This window comes from Condylura cristata, unplaced genomic scaffold (genome assembly GCF_000260355.1).
Source record: "Condylura cristata isolate star-nosed mole 26May11 unplaced genomic scaffold, ConCri1.0 scaffold00001, whole genome shotgun sequence".
Lineage (NCBI taxonomy): Eukaryota > Metazoa > Chordata > Mammalia > Eulipotyphla > Talpidae > Condylura > Condylura cristata.
In genome coordinates, this window is record NW_004567102.1 from 65,972,713 (window position 1) to 65,997,183 (window position 24,471).

Consider the following 24,471-nt stretch of genomic DNA (forward strand, 5'->3'; position numbering starts at 1 on the left):
TCAGTGATCATGGACAAGCACTTAATCCATCTGATCTTAGTTGCCTTATGTGAACAGGGAAAAGATGATGAACAAAGAGGTATAGAATATCTTATAGGCTAACCCCTCCCATTCTAGCCAAAGCCCACTGATCCAGCCCATGAAAGAGCTTCCCTATTCAAACTTCTTTTCTTTTTTAAAGATTTATTTATTTATTTGTGCATACAGAACTGGGGTATAGGCCAGAGGCTCAGGGGCGGTGAGAGGCTTCACCAGAGACAGAGTGGGGAACAGAACAGGCAGATCGACGAAGCACACTGCTTAGGGGAGCAGCGGGCGGGTCAGGAGAGGTCTGCCACACCATGTGGTCACCTCCCGGGCAGGCGGGAATCAAACTCATGCAGAAGCAGCTTTAGGTTCTCAGTGCTGTGCCTCAACCCGCTGCGCCACCTGGGAGGGCCCCTATTCAAACTTTTACTTGAACTAGTGCTGAATTTTTGTTAGCATCAGTGTCCAATACTTATACAAGAAAAGAAAAGATGACTGTTCTAACATTAACCAAGTATCGGCCCAACTAACCAAAAATTTATGGAGGTATAATTGAAATATAGCATTGTATTAGTTTTAGGGGTACACAATGATTTGTTTATTGCAAAATGATGACTTCACTGGATATTAAGAAACATCGCTTCATGTAGCTGCAGGGTTTTTTTTTTTCTTGAGATCAGAATTTTTAAAACCTACTTCTAACCACTTTCAAATATACACCACAATATATGTACAGCATGCTGTACATTATATACCCAGAATTTACTTATCTTAAACCTTGAAATTTGTACCTTTTAATATCCTGTGCTTATTCTCTCCACCCCCAACTACTACCAATTTGTTCTATTTCTATGAATCTTTTTTTTTAAATCTGTATGAGATCATACAGACACAATAAAGAAATATAAAACCAAGGAAGCAGAAGAAATGGAACACTCCCAACTTCTGTGTGAAATGAAATTTGTGGTTATCTGACACTGTTGACAAAGGATGTTACAAGGTTGTTTAGAATCGCAAATGAAGTTAGAAGTATTATTAGACATTAAGCAGATTCTACTTCACAATAATTAACAAGCATAGAAAACTATGCATGCTAAATCACATCAGAAATTTCCTTTGGCTCTTTTAGGCCAGGAAGAATTCGAGTCTCTTTTATTGCTCATCCTATTCCAGTGCTCCAGAAGGGGGAGGAGAGCAGGAGGAAGAGCGTTAGTCATCTGCAATTAATTACTCATTGAATTTTCTAAGCCATGATCATCTTTCCTTTTGAGCTTTCATCTAAGTATCTCTAAGAACTCTTGAATATTAATTATAACAACACTGCCCTGAAATAATTTTTGGCTTTGATTAAAATTACATGCCCTACTTTGGTTATTCTCTTCAGGTGTAGAGCCTAAGAAATCCTGGAAGACTAGAACATGGGCAAATATTAAAGCACCTCAACACTTCCTCTTCACATTTGCAGATGGGAGGTTTTGGAGAGGGTAAGAGACTGGCCTATTTTACCCAGCCAGTCAAAAAGTAGACAGAGCTTACAATCACCCACATCCTGTTCTCCAAGGTCTCACTTGAGCTATGTCAAAATAACATTTCACAATAATCTTTTCCCTACTTACTTCCAGTTAACAAAAAAAAAAAAAGTATAGATCATTTTCTTAGACACAAGGTCAACATGTGAGTGGGAATACTGGTCTCCATGTAAACATTGATATAGGAACCTACACAAAATATTTTCCTTTCTGAAACATTTAATACTATTGTGCTACACTCTCAAAATTAGGATAATCAAGATTAATCATCTCTAACTGATGAGCTGACTACAGCTTTGGAGATGAATGAAATGAACTGGATTCAAGTCCAAAACAGTAGCCCCTGAGCCCCACTGAATCTGGCTAGTAACAGTAGAACTTGAACTCAACTATTGCATAACCTATCAGAAAACAATAACTAGTGAAATCGCCTTTTATTTTAAGTGTCTTAACAATGCCTAAGTTTCTCTGGGAAATAGTGAATCACCATCATAAGAGATGAGGATATGGAGGATGCCTAAGAGAAAGAAACAAGAGAACACTGATAGATATTTAAATAACACTTCAATAAATTCACAACATAACATGCTACGCTTATCTCAAGGGAAGGCCTTATTGTCATGGTCCTCAGGGTTCAAAGTTGGACCTTAAGACTAATTTGGCCCAGTCCATCTTCTCAGTAGTTATGAGACACTGAGATAGTAACTTTACCTCCCTAAACCTGATTTTTCTCATCAATAAGTTGAAGATAATAATTGAAACCCTTTGTTAGAAAAATTATGTGCAAATAAAAAATATGTTAGACAGAGTAAACACTCAACACACATGACTGACCATTCAATACTCAATATTAAATGCTCATTAAACTCAAGTATTTGTTAAACTTGCTGCCACTTAGCCCATCTTTACTCCAAGTAGATAGCCCTTCATGGCTTATGTTGTTGTGATGAGCAAAGACACTCATGAGACTTCTCTTAAAGATGCTATGTTTAAAAATTAAAAAGCTTGTGTGTCCCTCTCCCTCTCTATTTTTTATTTGATGACACATATTATTAGTGTAAGATGTATATATATTAGTGTAATATATATATTATTTTTTATTTCTTCAGAAACATGCAGAAAATAAAGTGAAATTATATAGAGCTGGATCACATTAGAGCATCTAATCTGAATATTTTATGCTTTGTCTGCAATCTTGTCATTTTTTTCCTTATAACTTTTGCTTTACTGTGCCTCACTAGGCTCTACAAATCCTAAAGAAAGCACTGACAATCAAAAGAGAAATGGGAAAATATGTAAGTAACAGCTGAAAATATAAATAAATTGAGTTAAAAGAGCCAAGAGTCTAGAAGCTGGATCACCTAAAAACAGAGTTCTGAGAATAAATGTGTACCCTTTTAAGTTATGTCACTTATACCTTGAATATTTCCACAAGTCTGCATTCCTGATTTTATATATATATATATATATATATATACACATACACATACATACACACACACACACACACATACACATATATGGTCGTAATGTCTAAAAAGACATAGAAATTCATTTTGTAGAGCTCATTAAAGTACTCTTTGACTACTTCATGTTTCCAGCTATTCAATTTACTATAATTTTGCTATATCTATAAGCAGGGTTACTTAGGAGATCTGTTTGGTTAGAGTTCTGCCAAAAATAAGGAAATGACTTTCCACTTAGATTTACCAAAATTCTACTCTAAACTGGACACAAGACAGAGTGTTATTTCGACAAAACTTCAAGTCAGGTGCTATTTATGTTAGTTATTGGTAATCTGAAGATCAATGATTCAGTTCAGAAAGTAAATACTATTACAAATCAAAATAAGGGTTGAGTGTATGTTTTAAATGTCTCCTAGCTCCTTTGTTCTCGTGCGCCATCTAGTGTTACTTAAGGGAATATTTAGTTAAATTCTCACCCTAGCAAGAAAGATGAAAAGCTTAATCTGGAAAGAGATCATCTAGTGCAAAGCATTGCCCTCATTTTTCACATGAAGCAGATTCACTGATTTCTGGAAAAGAAACACAGATAATTATTTATAGATATGGAATTATATTTTACCCTGGAATAGTGGGAGACATTCTTCATACTCTCCTGTTATCTTAATTTACTGTACATTATCATTATCATTTACTAACAGTTTCAGTGACACTGGACAAAGATATACATAATACTCATTACAGTTTTGGAGAGAGGCAAAAAACAAATCAAAACAACAACAACAAAAAAACCCTGGAATTTAAACAAAGTTACTTACTTCACTGAGATGCAACCCTATTATCTGTCAATTGAGCATCATCTCAATCATTACAGTATCTATTTCAGAGGTTTTCTATGAGGGGGAAAGAAGAATGGGCAAAGTTCCTACTAGAGTTTATGATCCATGGAAACAATTAATGGCAATCACTGATTGTATGACTATTTCTATAAAATGCAGTTCTCAGAAGCTAATCCTCGTTTCGATCAGCACCCATCCAGGGAATCAATTACAGTTTTGTACAATAACTGTAGTGTCCTTTTTTTGTACCAGCAATTCTTCTCCTGTTATGTATACACAGAGCAATGTAATTAATGGGTATGAGTAGAGGCAGGAACACTGACAGGTAGAGCTCAAACCCCACCTCTTGACATACTAACCAGCACCCACAGGCTTTCCACTGGACATCTCTGTGATGAAATTTCCATGTCACACAGTAGAGATGGTATTGCCTATCTCATTGATTTTCTGTGATGATTAAATGTGTTGATACAGGTATTTGGCACAGTCTGGAAAATTATATATATAGCAAGTGCTATATAATTCATTTGTTGCTTAAATATTAGTGGCAATTTAAAAACAAACAAAGCAAAATACATTTACTTGGACATATAGAAGTAATATTGCAGTACAACTACTGTCTTTTAAATTTCTAGTATAAGTTAGTTTAAGAAGTCATCTTGAGAAAAACGTTTGAAAGAAGCATTTCTGTTTTGGTTAAGCACTGAAGATGACAATGTTCCCTGACTCCTCTGTGCTGTGTATGTGGTTCTTATGACTTAATCCCCAGGCCAATCCTTTGAAAGAGGAGAACAAGTCCATTTTCCAGACTGTTCAGATGAGGAGCTGAAGGCCTTGGAGAAATTGAGTAACCTCCTCAAATTCACAGAACAAGTTTGTGTGGAGAAAAAACAAACAAAAACCTAGGATCCCAATCTAGAAATGTTTATCATCCTATGTTAAATGCCCTCTCCACTTAAAAAATGTTGAAACAGTATCCTAGACATGTGTATTTATTGAAAAAGATGTGTGTATAAATTAACCCACACAGTTCAAACCTGTTTGTTCAAGGGTCAACTAAATTTCAAAGCAAAATAATCCCCAGATCTTAAAGCAAAATGCTTAACTTCGCTAAGTTTCAGAATGATTGGATCAGATGGTCTAAGATACTGCACAGCTAGCATTTAAAACAAATATTTATGCTAGTTTTTAAGTCTGGGAATTGTTTATTTAAAATGTTTAAAATACATCTATTCATGCTTTTTTATCTAAGTGATGTTCTAAAGATCATAAATCATCTAAATCAATGCAATTAAAAGTGTGATTTTTACATTCTGCAGAGTTCAGAAGGCATAAAGATCTATTCTTACATATGTAATAAATTTGTCCTATACTTGGTATGTATAATTATTAAATCTATAACAAAACTGTGCAATATAAAAATTGAGGAGGAAATTACTACATGTAAACCTAATGATTACTACATGTAAACCTTAATATTAGCAGAAGAAAATCCTGTGGATATTTTTTTTTATCTTTCTCAAGTCTGTTGACACATTTATAAGAAAAAAGCAGTAATATTAACAATCTTAATACTCAATTAGCTCAACACCCAACAACTGCAAAGGGCAACTTTCTCTTAGAGGACGACATAGTAAACAATAGTACACTCAGTCTAAGCCCCCATAAATCACCTCGTAACGCCAAATCTATTCAATGGTCTGGACAAGAATGTGAATTGGCTAGTGCTTCCCAAGATAAGAGAACTGAGCTCTTTGACAAATTAATATGTTAGCGTGGAATCCACATTTGGTGAAGAAGAATCAGAGGACACCTCTGTATCTCTGATCACCACGGTAATGTGCATCTTTCTTTCATATAACATGATTTACCTTCTCTTCATAGCATTATATTAACTCTCACATGTTAACTAGTTCTCTTACCCCATCAAAATTCAGGTTCCATAACAGCAGGAATCAACCCACCTTATCACTCTATACCATAGGGTCTACACTAGTACTTTTCATACAACAGGTCATATAGTTAGTGATGAAGACTGAAATCATGCAAGTAGTTACAAAATTATTTTCCCTTTCTGGGTAATTTTGATCCCTAACCCTTGCTGGTAGTCACTGTCCTTTTTAGCTCTCCACCCTCTATAACCAAATTCCTCCTGCCTTGGATAAAAGTATTTCATGATCTGAGAAATTTTCAAACAAGGATAGACAAGGTCCATTTAGTGGTGTCAGCAGCCTGCGCCCGAGTTCTGAGGACATTTGCCCTCAAAGGACACAACTTTCGTCTGGGCCAGTGACATTTCAGGACTTTCCACCTCTCCTTTTGAAATCTCTTTCATAGATTAGATGTTACCATTCAGCAAAATGCATTTTGCACATCTGTATCATTTCTAAAGTACAAAAAGTATTCAGAGACTTGTGTCTTATAAGTGTATTCATCTTTCATGAAGATGCATGTAATCTGCACCATTGTGACCCAGGGGTGTTTAAGACATATTTCCACACTGAAGACTTCTTCTCTAAATGAAACCAAATCATCTAGTATTTTGAGGGATAGATGAGCCCATCACAGCTCCCTTTGGACAACCTCTTCTCCACCACTCCCCCAGATCTGCAGTAGTTTTGACTAGGTCCACGTCCAAACTGCCTATGAAGGCACTATGCTGACCACAAGAGGCCATCTATATCATAATTCCCTTGTGTTTCCCCTACTTGGAAACAGAGATCATCTTCTCAACCCAGGAAGAGGTCAGTGGAAGGCAACAGTCTGGTATTCTATTCTTATTCTATTCTGCACATTGGTTTGGAAAACCAACCTTCATCTCATACTTTGGGAACTGATGAACATAAACTACACAAAGTATCACATCCCTTCCAAAGGGGACAGTAAACAGTCAGACAAATTCCTGTTTGTATCATGCTGGACTTAAATGCATTGCACAATTTCTCAGACTGATTATTCCCCATTGTTTCACACATTTCACAGGATGCAGATTTTTTTCTTGACAAAATTGACAAAAATCAAAAGCCCACATCCATAGAATGGGAAGAACTGCAGGACTTAAAAGAGCTCTGTGAGGTAACACAAGGTCTATGCACCGGCACCAGGACACCTAAGGGGGTTTAAATACAAAGATTGCAGACCTTTATTCTCAGGAAAGTTTCATTCAGGAAGATTGAAGCACTATCAAAGAAGCTGTAATCTTTAAAAACTTATTATTACCACCTCTTTTACCCAACCACTGACAGTGTGTCTGGAGCATGTTTATTTTGAGAACCCACTGACCTAAACCACAGCCCTTGAGCAGTGCAAAAAGTAACAATATTTCATTTTGCTCTCAGAACAAGGGGAACACTCATTCATTCATCACTCTTTTGTGCATCAGGCAATCAATTAAAAATCTACTGGGAAATAAAGATGAATTAAGATACTATTTTTGTGGGCAGGACTGACTACATTACATCTGGGGTCCAGGGCAAAATAAAAATGCAGGGTTCCTTGTTCAAAAAATATTAAGAAATTCTACAGCAGAGCGTGGGCAAAGCATATTCATTTTTGGGAACCCACTCACCTAAATAACATTCCTATGAGTAATGCAAAAAGCAACAGGAAGTACTTTGTTTTGCTCTCCAAACAAGAAGAGCCCTCAGAGCTCAGTCATGACACTCGCTGTGCCTGTGGCTGAAGGAAGAATCTGGAACATTCCTACCTGAGAAATGAAGTCCAAACCAGTAAGAAGTGCATTACTCAAAAAATATGTATTATCACTAACGGTCTCAATTCAATCAATTCTTATAGTTGACTGACTAGTCCTTATACTTCCAACATGTTTTCAAAAGATAATAACAATCCCATTACTCATAATAACTCTTTCCCATTACTTTGGGCTTTTCCTGGCCACTATTGCTTCCTAGAAGCTATAAAAATCCTTGAAAGAAGGGGCCTCCCTGGTGATTCAAGGAGCTAAGTCTCAGCACTATGAAGCTATCAGCAGCCACTGCAGCATAAATTTGACCCCTGACCAGGGAGTTAACCCACATCACACAGCAGACCTCTCCTGTCTGGTCCAATGCTCCCCTCAGCAGTGTATTTTGGTGGGTCTGCCTGTTCTGCTCCCCACTCTGTCTCTGATGAATCCTCTCACCCCCACCCCCACACCTCTGGCCTATACTCCAGCTCTTGTATGCATAAGTAAATAAAATAAATCTTTAAAAAAAAAAAAACTTGCATGTAGGGGGTCTCCCTTGTGACCTAGGAATAAGTCTCAGACTATCATCAATATGGTTGAATCCTTGGCCAGGGAGTTAACCCATGTGTGGCACAGCAGGCCTCTCCTGTATAACCCACTGCTCCCCTTAGCAGCATATGTCAGTAAATCTGCCAGTTCTGCTCCCCATTCTGTCTGTGATAAATCCACTTCGTCCCCATACCTCTGACCTACACCCCAGTTCTTCTATGCAAAAACAGAAGAGAGACAGACAAATAATAATTTTAAAAAAATAAATTGTGAGAGTAAAAGTCCCTTTCTGCAGAGTTGACTAAGCCATCATCAAGCAATATCACTGGGTTCGTGAAAAGGAAAGAATCATTTCTTCATTTTTACTAACTAACAATAGCTTTAAATATCCTTCCTAATCTTCTAGTAAAATGCAAAAAAAAAAAAAAGATATATCTATATGTGAGCATTTTTACTCAAGATAGCCAGAGTTTGAAACCTGAGTTAATCTACATGTACTTAATAAATGAACTCTTCTATACTTCAGAATATTACTCTTGTAAAACCATTCGTCAAACTCATATTCTGCCAGTTCATGTTAGTAATCATCATGAGTGCTTAGTAGAGAATTATGTAGTTTAAGAAGCTAATAGTTATTTTATCATATAGATTGGGGATCTACAAAACTCAAGCCTTGTTATTTATTTATATCTTTTTCAGTCCAAATAGTAAAGTGTGCAGATTAAGAGTATGACCAAAATGTTTACTTTTTATGAACACAGTGCTTAAGGATTCTCTATGTGGTTCAGGATTGTCGAGGCTACTATTTTAGCTGCCAGAGTCCAAAAACCTGGTTCTTCTATATTTACTAGTCCATGGATACTTTGCCTTATTTGTAGTCTGACATAAAACTCGACTATGAGCATGCCAAATAGAAATCAACAAAACTAGAAAGGACACTACCACATAGTATGATGTCATTGTAAGAGGGGAAGTGAAGTCAGTAGCCAAAGCACATACAAAGCAACAGGGCTTTCAGTGTTTACAAACACCTGCCCAGATGGGAAGGGACACCGTCTCTGTGGCTAGATGCAATAGAGTTATTCTCTCATGCTATTACAAGCTATTCCTAGAAAATACTTGCCCATTTAAACTTGCTACTATGAAACCATGGAAGGTAGCAGGATGTAAGCTGTTCATGCATTCCTTCAAAATAAAGCCTCCCGCCCTCCTCCAGCCCTCATGGTAGTGCAGCGGGTTAAAGTACAGCACTGCAAGCAAACTGCAGCCGCCTCAGTGCAAGTTCAATCCCTGGACCTGGAGGTGATCCACATGTCTTGCCTGCTGCTCCCCTCAGCAGTGTACTTTGTCAGTCGGCCTGTTCTGCTCCCCATTCTGTCTCTGGTGAATCCTCTCACCACCCCTGCACCTTTGGCCTGTACCCCAGTTCTGTATGCATAAATAAATAAATCTTTAATAAAATAATTAAGGCCTCACTCATTTTCAAGTAGAGAAAAGGTGTTAGAACTAATCTTACACAGTATAAAACCCAAATTTACAAACTAACACTTTTCAAATTTATTAAGAAACAAAGACTGGCAAAAGTGAAGATTGTTCATTTGTACTATACTTTTATTGAAACTCACAAAAATAATACATGTAATATAAAAAGATAAGTAATTTGAATTTATAGTTTTTCTTAAAACTGAGAATTTATGGAGCTATTGCTGCACACTTACTAGTCAAAATATCCTATGCATACCGTAACCAATAATGTCCATCTGATAGTTAAAAAAACATGACAGTTAAAAATTAGTATTGACTCATTCTGATTAAAATACATACCAACCTTGGAGATTCAGATTAGGTAAATCATCTGGGATAAGATCCAAGCATTTCCTCTTTCCCAAATAAATTTTTTTATAACTCCCTAAGAGATTCTGAGATGCAACTAAGGCTCATATTCATTGTTTGGAATTAATAGCTTTCCAGTCTGGTCCCTAGACCAGCAAGATCAGCCACATCTGGGAACTTGTTTGAAATACAGCGCCTGAATCACCACAGGTACTGATGACTTAGAACTATGGTGGGGGAGGGTCAGTGTTCTACAATTTGACAAGGCTTTCAAGTGATTCTGATTTATGTTAAAACTTGAAAAGTTAAATCCAAAAATGGCTAACCAACCCCTGAAAACTGACTCTAGAACTGAAGCATATCTTATGGGTCATTATTTTGCCACCTCTTTCCAATCTCCAAGCTCCTTGTCTGGGTTACCACAGAGGCCAGCAAAGTTTTGCTGTGAAGTCCCAGATAGTTAATGTTTCATCACTGAAGGCTATCTGGTCTCTCTCACAACTGCTTAACTCTACCATTCACATTACATATATGAAATGAAATACATGTACATGAAATGTGGTTGTATTCCAATAAAACTTTATTTATGAAAACAAGTACTGGGCCATATATGGCCCAAGGCATATCATTTGCTGAACCCCCAATTTAAGACATGATAGAAGACTAGTTAGGGAGAAAAAAGGAAATATACCATCCTTTACCCATGAATGCACACTTTTCAGGGAGCACAAACTTATAAGAAAGTTTCTTTCAGGTGGAGGAAAGACTATGCTGGAAGGAAGAGAAAGAGAAAGTAGTATGTTCACTTATCTACTTTTCACATATTCACATGGTAAACATTCAATAAGGATATTCTATATGCTTGGGGCTAAGGATTATATCCCTGCCCCCATAAATCCAAGTCCAGCAGAAGATAAAAAACAAGCAACATACTGTGGCATAGTCAGACAATGGGGCATTGTTACTCGGTGCTAAAAAAAAAAAAAAATCAGCTATCAAGTCATGAAAAGACAATGGGGAAATGAAAATACATATTATTAAGTGAATAAAACCAATCTGAAAAGACTATCTACAGCATGATTCCAACTAATGACATTCTAGAAAAGATAAGACTGGGAGACAGTCAAAGTCAGTGGTTGTCAGAATTAGCAGAGAGGGAAGCTAGAGACATTGGAGCACACAGGAATTTTAGGGTAGTGAAATTACTCTGTATGATAATATAATGGCAGGTTACACATGCATATATATTTGTCCAAACCCAAAGAATATGCAATACCGAGAATGAACACTAATGTAAAACCATGTTCTCTGAATGTGTCTATAGAGGAGACACCAATTGTGACAGACATGCCGTCTGATAGAAAATACTGACAATGAGCAAGACTCTGATGTGTGAAGTCCGGAAGTACTTAGGATATATCTGTATTGTTCTTTCAACTGTGATGTCACCTGAAAAGAATTCTAAAAAATAAAGTCCATATAAAAACAAAACCAAAAATCTCTATGCAGGGAAAGAGAAAAAAAGGTCTGCTAGCACAACTGGTTGAGGGAATCTTAGGATGTAAATATACCAGCAAGATAGTTACTACTATAGTTTTCAGTTGTGATGTGGCAGTTCTATTTCAGTAAGTCACATTTTCTGGCCCATTAACTTCACGGACTTTGGCTCATGGCTTCAGGAGTAAGTGGCTTAATTGCTTAAGTGAGCTCAGAGGATTGAAAAAAAGAAAGTCTGGTCCAAAGAATGAGCACACTTTATCAAAATAATAGTAACAATGCACCCCCCAACATTCTGCTTTTACCTCTTCAAAATGGAATCTCTCTTTATAGTTGTCTTGACATTGGGCTACATGTTAATGGATGGCAAGCCCACGTTTTTATTCATCCCTTCTCAAGAATTAATGTATCAGACACAATGAAGGCACATAACAAATATTTTGTGCTAAAACGGAATGAATACACCATTAATTGACTAGTGATTTTAAAAAAGTTTCAATATTGATAAAAATATTTGGGGAATATAGAAGGAATGACTGACAAGCTCTGAAAAAAGCTAAGAAATAGGTAACAACAAGTCTGTATATCCAGAAATGACTAGGATTATGTCACTTGGAGAAGGAGAAAGATACACTAAGTAGAGGAAAGAGCAGGAGAAGAGGCATAAAACTCAAAAGTTTAACAGTCAAAAAACAAGGAGACCAATACCAATACTTTACAGAGTAAAATAGAAGGGGGTTTAGAAAACTGAGATGTATCTCCTCTGCCTCATGGTTCAGAGTCTATCTAAATTCACAGTATTTTATAGACTGGAAATTTTTATTGTCAAAAAAGTATAAAATAACCCAATAGAGTACTATGTAGTACAGAGGAACTGGCAGAATACTTAACAGCGAGAAAGAGGGAAGAGTTGAATCTGGAAGGGATGGGAGGAAGAGAAGTTTTTCTGAATTTACATTGACATTTTTTTTGTTAGAGAAAAAAGAATAAAAGATTTACCCCTTTCTCATTTGGGGGACTTTAGCCAGGTTAGGACTCTTACCTGAGACAGGAAATACAGCAGGAAAAGCAAGGTTGGACTATAAAGATAAACCTTCTCCTGTGGTGACTATATTGATGTTTGTGGATGGACAAAAAAGTGTAGCCGCCAAGTATCTATTTAAAGTAAACTTATGTGGAAGTACCGAAAAAGCTTGAAGACAGAAACAAACAACACTACTAATGTGTTTAATAAAATCAGGGTATAACACCTATAAAATCAATGTATTTTGAAACCAGTGCCTGATGTAAAATGGGCACATTCTCAGGAGGTTACAAGGGGCATTGTAAGATTTCTCCATTCATAAATCATGTGTCCACTACCTGAAGTCAGAAGTCCAGTTATTTCCTTATTGATACATACCTCTGGGAAGGTGAATGAGCAAAAGTCTAGAAAGAAGGAAATCATTCTCTCAGCTCCAAGGTTTCTCTTGGACCATTCCAGGCTGAGCAGGTCGACCTATTCAGCCTCTTCTGTCAGTCACGAGCTACCCTTCCCCTGAATTCTGAGCTCTTCCACAAAAAGATAATAGTGTCATACAGAAACAATTCCAGATTTATTCTCACGTCTCAGGATGTGTTGTGTTTGGAAGTGGAATTCCTAGCAGTGATAATCTTAAAATTGCTGGCTGTGCTGAAAGCTATCTGTGTCCTTGAAGAAAATAAATCCCTGGAATTTTGGACCTTACAACACAAACCTTAAAAGTAGTTTGATATTTTTGGTCTCTTGCCTAGATACCAATCAATATTTGAGTATTTCTATTTCTAATAAGTATACTAATCCTTTCTTTAAATTGCTAAAACCAAAGCTACTTGTTTTGATGTAGTTAAAAATACATTGACCATATCATAAAAGATCAGAAACCAGGACTAAAGCTTTCCAGGTTATACATAAAGAATTGATTAGCTTTTACTAGACTGCTATGAAAAATCTAATTGGATAACTGAGACAGTTCTATATGTATTATTATTAAAATAAAAATATGCCTGATCATGTTTCTCCTCTTTTGAAAATAGTTGGGATGTATTTTGGTCTAAGTTTTGATTATAGCTGAGCCATGTTTCAATCCTAAACACTAGTTGAGTCTTTTCCAAAGACAGTTTTTCCTTATTGAAAGAAAAGGCAAGGAAAACACACATATGAAGTCGAAAGCTCTAGCACAATTTGACTGTAAAAAAGGAAAAATGGAATTCATTCATTTGCAAGCATTTGTTTAAAAAACTCTAAGGGAGGTTCTTAAAATCTCACTTAATTTATGGTATAGAAGAGCAATGATGGGCCCAGACTCCTAAAAAGTGAAGCCTCATGATTTGAACTATAAGCGCTTCATTCCTCATTCTATGGGATGACGGCACAGGGGCCGGAAATGAGAAAGGAGCAGGAGTGGCTACTCCTAGGTACCCAAACATGGAAATCACTTCTCCCCTGTCTTCTTGGGACTTATCATTGAGGCACCATTCCAGATGACGGCTGACTTCAGTTCTTACCATCAGAACAAGTTTTATGTCTAACTAGACGGAGAGGCTGTAGTTCTTGGGAGACCTTTTTTCTCAACAATTCCCAAGTCACTGGGAGCTTCTGAAATGGGAGCCTCTCAGGTTCATTGCCCCAAGGGCTACCTGGGCTGTGGATGGGAGCACTCAGCTGGTGCACAGGTAAAGGTCAAAGGTCAGGCTATTCACATTACAGTTCCTAGGGCAACTTTTGTCTTGCCAAGGGCCAGTAGAAGAACTCAACAGTTAGGGTACTTCAAATGTAAAAAGTTAGAATATTCACACCAAAAATAGGGGGAAAGGAATGGAGTTTTGCAAGTTTCCACACTAGTGATGAAAATTCCTGTAGTACAAAGCCCAGTGACTGAATACTTCTGGGTTCCAGTAGAATAAAGTAGAACTACTTAGCTCTGTAGGCTAAAGTATTTTTTACTACAGGCTGCTCTTGTGTTCATAGTTAAACAGGTCCACAAGGGAACATATAGCAACACTAAATTATGTTTAAAAGAAGGCTTTAAACACAATAAGTAGCACAGAAATTACACTTTCTTTGGCAGTAAATTATTCACCACTCATTATCAAGTATTTCCTTGCTTTTTCCCCCCCTCATCTTTATCATCACATGATTTGTACTTTTTTTCTTTGTTGTTTCAAATGTGCTAACAAAAAGTCCTTTGCTCTCTCAGAAAAATGTTACCATTTTAAGATTTTTGATAAATTTGTCTTTAGATTAAGATGGAAATTAATAAGTGCAATGTCAAATTAGGGAGAAAAGCTTTCTCTGCCCCATTTGACTATGACTGCTAAATGGTGGCCAATACATATATAATCTATTATTCGTTTATTTACTTGGAATGTACTTGGAAAAAATGATTCTCTCAAAATATCTAGGCAATTTAATAGTAATTGAAACTATAGCTATTATCACACATTTGGATACATTTTCTTTAGAAGCACACAGTTAAACACATGCATTTGAATGTTCTTGGTTTATATTCCAAGTGTCCTCTGCTCACTTTTTTCTATTATATAAAAAGTCAATTGCAGATGACTTTACAGGCTCCACCAAAAATGCTAACTTGCAACTACAAAGCACATTTTGAAACTGTGTCTTTTCTTTTGAACTGATACTTCTGTGGAGTAACTATGAACCACCCAAAGAATAAGAGGAGGGGTGGGAATTTTTTCTATTTTTGGGATCATATATATTTCTTACGATTAAGTCCTGAATATTTGCTTTGATTTTACAGTCACATAACTGTAGCATGAATGTTTCCTCTAGTGAGTTTAAGTTCTATGCTGATCAAAGTTGATGTTCATTTTTAATGTTACAAAATATTCTCTCTTGACTGTAACTGAAAGCATTATCATCTCAGAAAGCTGCAAACCACGGCTGGATTTGCATAGCTGGCAATTTTCTCTGACATATTTCAGGAAATAATAAAATATACTGAACTTCATCTAGTAAATCGAGACCTAAATTGTACTAAGTAGATCAGGAACGGGTGAAGAATGACATAGGTAAAATAGAACACTAATGCTTGTCTTCAACCTCAACCGGAAAGGGTTCTTTAAATAACACACACACACACACAAAAGTTCTTTTTCTAGTCTGCCTTAAAAACAAACTTGTAATATGAGAAGAAGGATAATAATTGAAAGAACTTTCCCCTCCAAGATTTCAGAGTTAACGCACTATAAAGAGAAAAGCATGCAAAGGTGCTCTCCTTACCGGAGGTATAAGCAGTGCACCAGCTTCGTTACTAAGGTAACCATCTTTCCCAGGGCAAGAGCAGGGATTGCCAGGGTGACAAGAAGTGAAGAAGAGGCGACAACTCGAGCTCCTGCAAGAATCTTCCCAGACCACTTCCTTCCGCGACACACCTCCTTTCTGGCTCATAACAGAAGTGCCTCCCTCTCACCCTTCACGGTTAACCACAAGAGTCCCTCGTATCTGCTCAATCACCCAGCAGTTGCTGGAAGGACCGGACTGAAGCCTGGGCGCCAGGTGATGAGCAGAATGGCTTGGGCTGGTGGATTCCCCAGGAATAGCTGCAGCTGAGAATCCTAAAAACCCTGCCCAGAGAAGATCAGCTCTCCGGGACGGACGATCAGCTGCAGCTCTGCCCCGGAGCTTAGCGGAGCCGGTGCAGTGCAAGCCAGAGCTTGCTTTGAGCTCAGAAAGCGACCCCAGTTACTGAGCATGCTCCACTGCCCCGCGGTTCTCTCAGGGCCTTTCAGCCGGGACTTGTCTTTCTGATTTGAGAATGGTCAAATGGTAGAGGGTGAGATTAGTGATGGCTATTCTTGAACATGGTAATGACTTTCCCAGCCCCCTGGTGGGAATAAAAAAAAAGACACAAAACACCACATATTTTTGTTTGATAGGTTCGTAGAGATGTTGGCAACTATTAGTAGTGTTTAGTCTAACTCTCTCCCTATAATAAGTTGCTCAGGGATCAAGTATGTAGTATAGACTGTGGAAAGGGTTTTAATCTTAACCAGTCTCGTCATTTATGGATTAGGTACGGAATTGACTATATTTGAAGATCTGTATAATAAATTAATTGACCTCTTCATAAGAGAAATCTGCTATACACAATGACTCTTCAGTAAAACAATAAGTAATTTATGAAGTAATTTGCAATTTTTGAAATTTAAATGTTAGCAACCTATGTGATAATAACTTACATTCTGAAATTTAAATCTTTCAGATGGCAAGCTCAGTGAAAGCAGGGAATGTTGTTTATTCATGGCTGTAAACCCAAATCCTTTCTTAGGTCTTGGTAAATGATAAGCGTTCCATAAATGTTTGTATAAGAATGAATTGTGAGTCTGTTAGACAATCTGTAAGTAGTACTTACAGGAAGACTGATGCTCTTGATTTTGATATGGGCTTAAATTCTTACGCAAGCTTTTTAGTTTGCATATTGGGTTGGCCAATTTGAAAACTTTCCTATCTGAAAGTAGGAATACTCTGTAAAATTTTGTTCTACAATTGTCCCATGCATAAGCAAGTTGATTTTATAATATGATTTGCAGTTCATGTTTATGTGAAACACCCCCCCCTTCCATCCTTCTAAGTTACTCTTTGCCAAGATGAGCCAAATACAGAGCTTGTTCCTTCTGTTACGATTGGAATCAGAGACACTGACTCTACATAGTTTGCCGAACACAAAATTATTTCACTTTCAAAAACTTCTAATGTAGTGGAACTTCTAGAATTAGGTGGAACTAATTTATGGCGTTCAGTCTTTTGCTTCCATCCTGAAAAGAAAGAAAAGCAGAAGTGGAAACACAACTACCTCTGTCATTGGCATTTTAGAGCCGTTCATTTTATTTGATAGCAGAGATTCTTCTCCATCTCTCTCATTTCTCTCATTCACTCCCTACATTATTTTTTGCCTGTTCACTATGTTACAATGAATCTGGTTCTCAACAATTTCCCAGGTTGTCTTAATTATCAAAACCAAGAATTTCTCAGTTTTGATGACAAAGTCACAGTTATCATTTCTTTGACAATTTCTTCTCAGCTAGGAAATTCAAATGTTTACCTTATTTCTTGATATTTTAGGATGTGAGCCAATAAAATATGTTTTAAAATCATATTTTCAGTCAAAATTCTGAAATGACCATTTTCTTTTTCCTCTTGAAAATGCTGGGATGATTAAAGACATTTTTCTTAGCATAGCACTGGAGAACTTTTTCTTGTCCTCTTTGTGATTGTTCCGTTGTCTCCCATTATAGTCCACTGTGCATTTGACAATCTGACCATGCTGGGCTGCTTGGTGCTAACCAGCTGATTTGCTACCCCATATCTCAGATCACCTTCATCCTGCATTTCCTCCTGTCAAAACCCAATTTTGCCTTATTGGTGCAAATAAAAGATTCTTTCTCTGAAATAGATTTTCAGAATTAATATTTTCACCTTCTATATTTGCATAATATTGCCTGTATCACTGTGTGTAAATCTGAGGTCTCCAAAAAACAGTCAAGATGGGATTAAATATGTGACAACTTTATTGGGGGAAATATCTGTAAAAGAAAATGGAGAGGGAACAGGGGAGTCTGGATGAGCCTTCAGCCTACAGTCAAGTCTGATGGTGAATGAAGGGAGAGAGAAAATCTAAGAGCAGTGCAGACCTACGGAAATTTCTGTGAGCCCATGGTGAATCCTCAAGCCAAAGGCTTTCATCAGCGGAGTCTGGTTTTCTCTAGAAACAAGCTACTCTAGAAGCTGCCACTTGCAGTGTGGTTGATGACAAGAAGCTCCTGGGAAGTATGACTGCAACAATAAAAGCTTTGATAACTGCAGTGTGAGTTCTGAAGATGGGTCCCAAGTTACAGGTTGGAAGGCACATTTTCTGTCTCCCACATTCTTCACTCAATGCTGATTTGATCCTGTTCTAATTGCTATTTGTCATAACATGAATCTCTTCCTGACTGAATATATACTCCTTAAGGGCAGGTGTTGGGTTCATATTTGTGTCATACTATATGCTTTATATAGTTGGATCCAAGTTAAGTATTGATGGGCATTAAACTGAATAATGTGTTACTTCAAACTATTAGTAACTTCTTAAAAAATTAATAGGTAGTTTATAGCTTTGCCATATAGTTTGAAGTTTAAGAATGTAACTCTATTCCTGTCAAGATTGCTTTGACTATTTGGGGGCTTTTGTGGTTCCATATAAATTTCAGGTATGTCTACTCAAATTCTTTCAATAATTGCACGAAAACTTTGCATTGAGGGTCCTTTCTGATGGTGCAATGGGTTAAATGACAGCACTAAGAAGCTAAAGACACTTCAGCATGAGTTCGATTCCCGCTGGCCCCAGAGGTACTCCACATGGCATGGCAGACTTCTCCTGACCTGCCCGCTGTTCCCCTCAGCAGTGGACTTCCTCAGTTGACCTGTTCTGCACCCCACTGTCTCTGGTGAATCCTCACACCGCCTCTGGCCTGTACGCCAGTTCTGTATGCATAAATAAATAAATCTTTTAAAAAAAAAAAAACTCTGTATTGAATCTCTACACTGTTTTGGGTAGGATGGCCATTTCAAAAAAGATGTTGGCTCTTTCAACCCATGAGTAAAGACTAATTTTCCATTTCTTTGTGTCTTCTTCTATTTCTTTTAACAGTATAATACACACACACACACATATACATACATATGCATATACATATACAAAGGAAGTGAAAGGCCTGTACAAATATATATATATATATATATGTATATATGTGTATATACATGTGTGTTATATATATGTATATGTGTGTATATATACATATGTGTGTGTGTGTATATATACGTGTGTGTGTGCGTGTGTGTGTGTACAGGCCTTTCACTTCCTTTGTTAAGTTTGTTCCTAGGTATTTCATTCTCTCTGATGCAATTGTTTTCATGATTTCTTTCTTCTCTAGCTCATTGCTTATATGTAGGAACATGAAGAATTTTATATGATTTTGTAGCTTGATACAATTGCTTTATTGTTTCTAATAGTTTTTTAGCAGAAACTTAAGTGTTTTCTAGTTTTATCACCATGCTATCTGCAAATAGTGAGAGGTTAACTTTTTCCCAATTTGGATATCTTTCTCTAATTACTGTAGCTAAGGCTGAATACTTCTCAAAATATTAAAATAAAAATATAATCTAGGGGGCCCTCCCTGGTGGCACAACGGGTTAGGATGCAGCACTGAAAGCTGGCTGCAGCTGCTGCAGAGTAAGTTTTATCCCCAGCCCCGGAGGTGATCCACATGGTGTGGCAGAGATCACTTGACTAGCCCACTGGTCACCTCAGCAGTGTATTTCAGTCCATCTGCCTGTTCTGCTCCCCACTCTGTCTCTGGTGAACCTTCACTGCTTCTGGCCTGTATCTCAGTTCTGTATGTATAAGTAAATCATATATATATTTATATATATATATATATATATAAAATCTAACAATTCCACTTCTAGGTGTCTACCAGAGGAATGGAATAACATCAACTCAAATTAACTCAAATTAATATATGCACACCTATGTTCATAGATGCACTAATCTATGATTGCTTAAGGAAACATATCTCATTAAGTAAGCATAGAGAAAAAACGTATATACTGGTATTTAGAATATCACTATACTTCATATAAATAGTGCTTTATGTGTCATTGTTAATTTAGGGTCAATCAATTTATTGCGGTTAAGATTATAATAATTTATAACAGTCTAGGCCCAGTAAGGGGAAAGAAACACCACAATAATCTGAAGAAGAAAAATAAAAAGGTTTACAATAAAGCATTGTTAACTATTTTCCGAGAAACTAATAAAAGGGAATAAATAGAACTCTGAAGAATATCCCAAGCAGAGGGGGTACCCTAGGAAAGAGCTCTTCTTAAACCTGGGCCAACTTTTATTCTTTTTAATTTTTTAAAAGATTTTATATATTTATGCACACAAACTCTGGGGTGTAGGCCAGAGGTGTAGGGGATGAGAGGATTTACTTGAGACAGAGTGAGCAGAACAGGTGGATGTGAAATACACTGCTGAATGTCACAGTGGGTGAGACAGGAGAGGTCTGAAGACCCTGGTGAGTCAGCTCCCTGGCTGGGATGGATCTCGTGCTGCAGTCACTGCTAATAGCTTCATAGCGCTGAGACTTAACCCCTTGCCCCACCAGGAAGGTCCCGGCCATTTTTTAATGTGATTGCTGCCCACTGCATGGTAGCAAAGTTTGACAGGTTGCCTAGAACAGGCCATTCAACATCTGCAAGCTAAAATTACAGACCTGCAGGGCTGCGACTCACAGCTGCAAGCCTCCTGCAACTGTGCCAGTGGACTGATGCTAGATGGCAGGACACCACCCACTGGGTTCCTGGTGAAATTTTTGGGAATACTGCCTGCAAGAGTTTCTGTTGGATGGGCTGGAAAGCTGACCCAATACCTACTGGACTTACTACAAAACAGTTATAAAGTCACTTGCAAGAGATACTGTTGAAATTTCTGGTACCCACAGACCCCACCTATGAGGGCATGAGACTCAACTTACTGTTCTGAAGTTAGTTGGCTTAACTGCAGGCGCTGCTGCCTGGAGATGGGGAAATGCCATTGAACTGCCCCTTGGAGAAGCAGGTAAAATGACAATAGACCTCATCTGCAAAATGCCTTGCAAAGTCTAGTGGGCACTTTTGCAACTCATTGCAAAGATGTATCTAGGGGTGCTGCTGAAACTCAAGGGAGGTGAGCACCACTGGGTGTAGCATGCCAGCTCATATAACAGGAGCAAAAATTCTGGAAAACACATCAAAAGCACTCAACAGCCTTACTTCCTGCCATGCCCTCCGGTGCCCTCTACTGACAAAGTTTATCATTTGCCACTGGCAAGAGACATGCTTCAACATCACAAACTGGTTATGAGACATGTATTTGGAGCTGAGAGATAATAAGTTGATAACTGACTGGCACAAGACCTTTGTTGCAATCACTACTTTATATCAAAGTCATATCTTTACTCATTCACCTTTCCCACTTGCAGCAGATATGTAAGTGTTTAAAAGGAAGGCTAATCTCTATTTTATGTATTGCATAATGCCTGGCACATACTTTGCATTTAACAAGCACTTGTCCAAAGGTGGTATTGTTTATATAAATATTTCCTCCAACACTAAGCGACTCACTGGGTTTGCTAGCTCTAGGTGTGCCCAAGTTTAGTTGGCAAGAAGGAGGCAATTTTCTGAATGTTTGTAGAAGGAAGCAAAGTTGCAATAGTGACAATCTGCAATTCTGTAGAATCAGTGTTTCTTAAAAATGGGGTATTTGTTATCCTGAGAATTTTGTTTGGAGTTGAATGACTGGAAAACCTATACAAAGCACGAAGGGGTAAAAACATCCTTCTTTGAGAGGCAGATTATTCTATCTAGGAATTTACTAGCAAAATGGAAAAAGTGACATCTATTGATGTCAACCCTGAAATGACCAGATTGGGAATTATCAGGTGATTATTATGACATAAAATATGAAGATGAATCTCAATTGTATATGGTACATATGCAATGAGCTTCATTCTGTGATATCAATGTGATTTTTTAATGTAGCAGTCAAGAAGTGGCAAAACTATAGGGATGCAGAACAGATCAAATGTTGTTAGTGGTTAGGGTTATGGGAAAGTATTGACTACAAAAGAGGGGTGCAATGCCCCCATGTTTATTGCTTCTTTATTTTTTTTTTTTTTTTTGGAAAAACATGGAAGCAGCCCAAAAGTAGATGACTGGATTAAGAAGATGTGGTACATATACACAATGAAATATTACTCAGCAACCAAAAAAGAGAAACATGTCTTTTGCAGCAACTTGGATGGAGCTGGAAAAGATCATGCTTAGTGAGATAAGCCAGAAAGAGAAAGAAAAATACCAGATGGTTTCGCTCATAACAGGAGTATAATGGACCAGGTGAGAAAATAATAAGAATAATGAGCAGTCATATACCAGAGACATTTTGTGGGGGTGGAGTGGGGAATGGGATCAAACGGGGTTGGGGGTTGGGAAGTGCACAGGACTATGGTGATGGCACATGGGTGACTCGGTGATGGGAAACCCACGGGGATTACAATTGAGATGAAAAAAAAAATGTACAAAATGATGTAGAAACTATTAAATTAAAAAAATAGGGGTGCTGGCCCTCCCTGGTGGCGCAGCGGGTTAAAGCACTGCACTGAGGAGCTAAAGCCACTTCTGCATGAGTTCTACTCCCGCCTGCCCCGGAGGAGTCCACATGGCGAGGCAGACCTCTCCTGACCCGCCCGCTGCTCCCCTCAGCAGTGTACTTCATCGATCTGCCTGTTCTGCTCCCCACTCTGTCTCTGGTGAAGCCTCTCACCGCCCCTGAGCCTCTGGCCTGTACCCCACTTCTGTATGTAAAAATAAATAAATCTTTAAAAAAAAAATAAGGGTGCAATGGACCGTTTTGACTGTGAATTTGTTATGAAAATTTAAAAATTAATATTAAAATTCTTAATTGCTTTCTTTCCTCTTCCTAAAGAATGATTTAACTCTAACAATTCACCTTCTATAAAATATCTTATATGTTAATACTTTATCACCTTGTTTTTTTGTAAGATTTATTTATTTATGCATACAGAACTGGGGTACAGGCCAGAGATGCAGGGGTGGTGAGGGGATTCACCAGAGACAGAGTGGGGAGCAGAACAGGCGGACAGCTGAATTACACTGCTGAGGGGAGCAGCAGCAAGACAGGAAAAGTCTGCAGAGCCATGTGGGTCACCGACCTGGCCAGGGAGCGAACGCTTGCTAAAGCAGCTGCTTTAGTGCTTCTTACTGCTGTGCTTTAACCTGTTGTACCACCAGGGAGGGCCCTGTCACCTTGTTTTTATAGCTACAAATTTATTATTGTTTTATATTCAATTCCTTCTTTCCAAAAATTACCAATATTTTTAAAAGTCCTTTTCCCTGTATTCCAACTTATTTCTTTCTGCTACTTTCTCTGAAGTGCTTCCCTTAATAATTCATTTAACATTTGTTAATGGTAAATTCCCTTAGGCTTTACTGATCTTAACAATGCTTCATTTAAACTGTATATTTGAAAAATAGTCTCTTTGAGTATAAAATCGATCTTCTCAGTTAATTTTTTCTATTTGGAACATATTACTTCACTGTTTCATTGCTTAGTTTGATAGTATTTATATATATATTTTAATACTTTGTTAAGATTTTTTTAACTTATGATATTCAGTAGCTTATACAGTTTATATAGTTTGGTTATCTCAATGACCACTTACTTTGGTTTATGAACCTTGGATTCAGATTTTCATTAAATTGTGAAAACTTCTGTCTATATAATACCAAACATGGTACTCTTCCTTATTTTTTGGTAGTGTTTTCTTATAGAATACCAATAGTGCAGTTGAACTTTCTCACTCTATTTTCAATTTCTGTTTATTTTCTCTTTAATAATATTTTCTCTTTATAGTGCCTTTTTTTTATTTTATAACCTTCAGAATAGTTTTCTCAGTAAAATATACCAATTCATTATTTTTTCTATATTCAAACAATCTTACAGTAATTCCATGCATTAATTTTTTTAAGCCTAGTGATTTTACATATCTTTTCTGCAAATTCATTTTTCCTTTTTAAATTAGCCTAGCAAATTTTGTAGAGCCATCTAACTTCCTCAATTTTTTTTGTTTGTTTAATTTGTACCATTATTTTAACAAAGATTATTTAAAAAACAAGGTATTTGACTTGATGAATAAACTATTTAGATTCCGGGCCCTCCCTGGTGGTATAGTGAGTTAAAGTACAGCACTACAAAGCTAAAGTCACTTCAGCACGAGTTCAATTCCCAGCCCCAGAAGTGACCCACATGGCGTGGAGACCTCCTGACCTGCCGGCTGCTCCCCTCAGTAGTGTACTTCATTTATCTGCCTGTTCTGCTCCCCACTCTGTCTCTGGTGAATCCTCTCATCACCCCTGACCCTCTGGCCTGTACCCCAGTTCTGTATGGCACAAATAAATAAATCTT

General features: G+C 37.4%; 1 protein-coding gene across 1 annotated transcript in view; it reads right to left on the bottom strand.

Moving 5' to 3' along the window:
- The window catches only part of ARHGAP18 (Rho GTPase activating protein 18), a 171,398-nt gene extending 155,594 nt beyond the window's left edge, over positions 1–15,804 (bottom strand). The window contains exon 1 of the mRNA XM_012723041.1: positions 15,687–15,804. Within this exon, the coding sequence (XP_012578495.1) occupies positions 15,687–15,730 (44 nt within the window). The 5' untranslated portion in view covers positions 15,731–15,804. The remainder of the gene's footprint in view (positions 1–15,686) is intronic.
- Between the last annotated feature and the right edge of the window lie 8,667 nt (positions 15,805–24,471).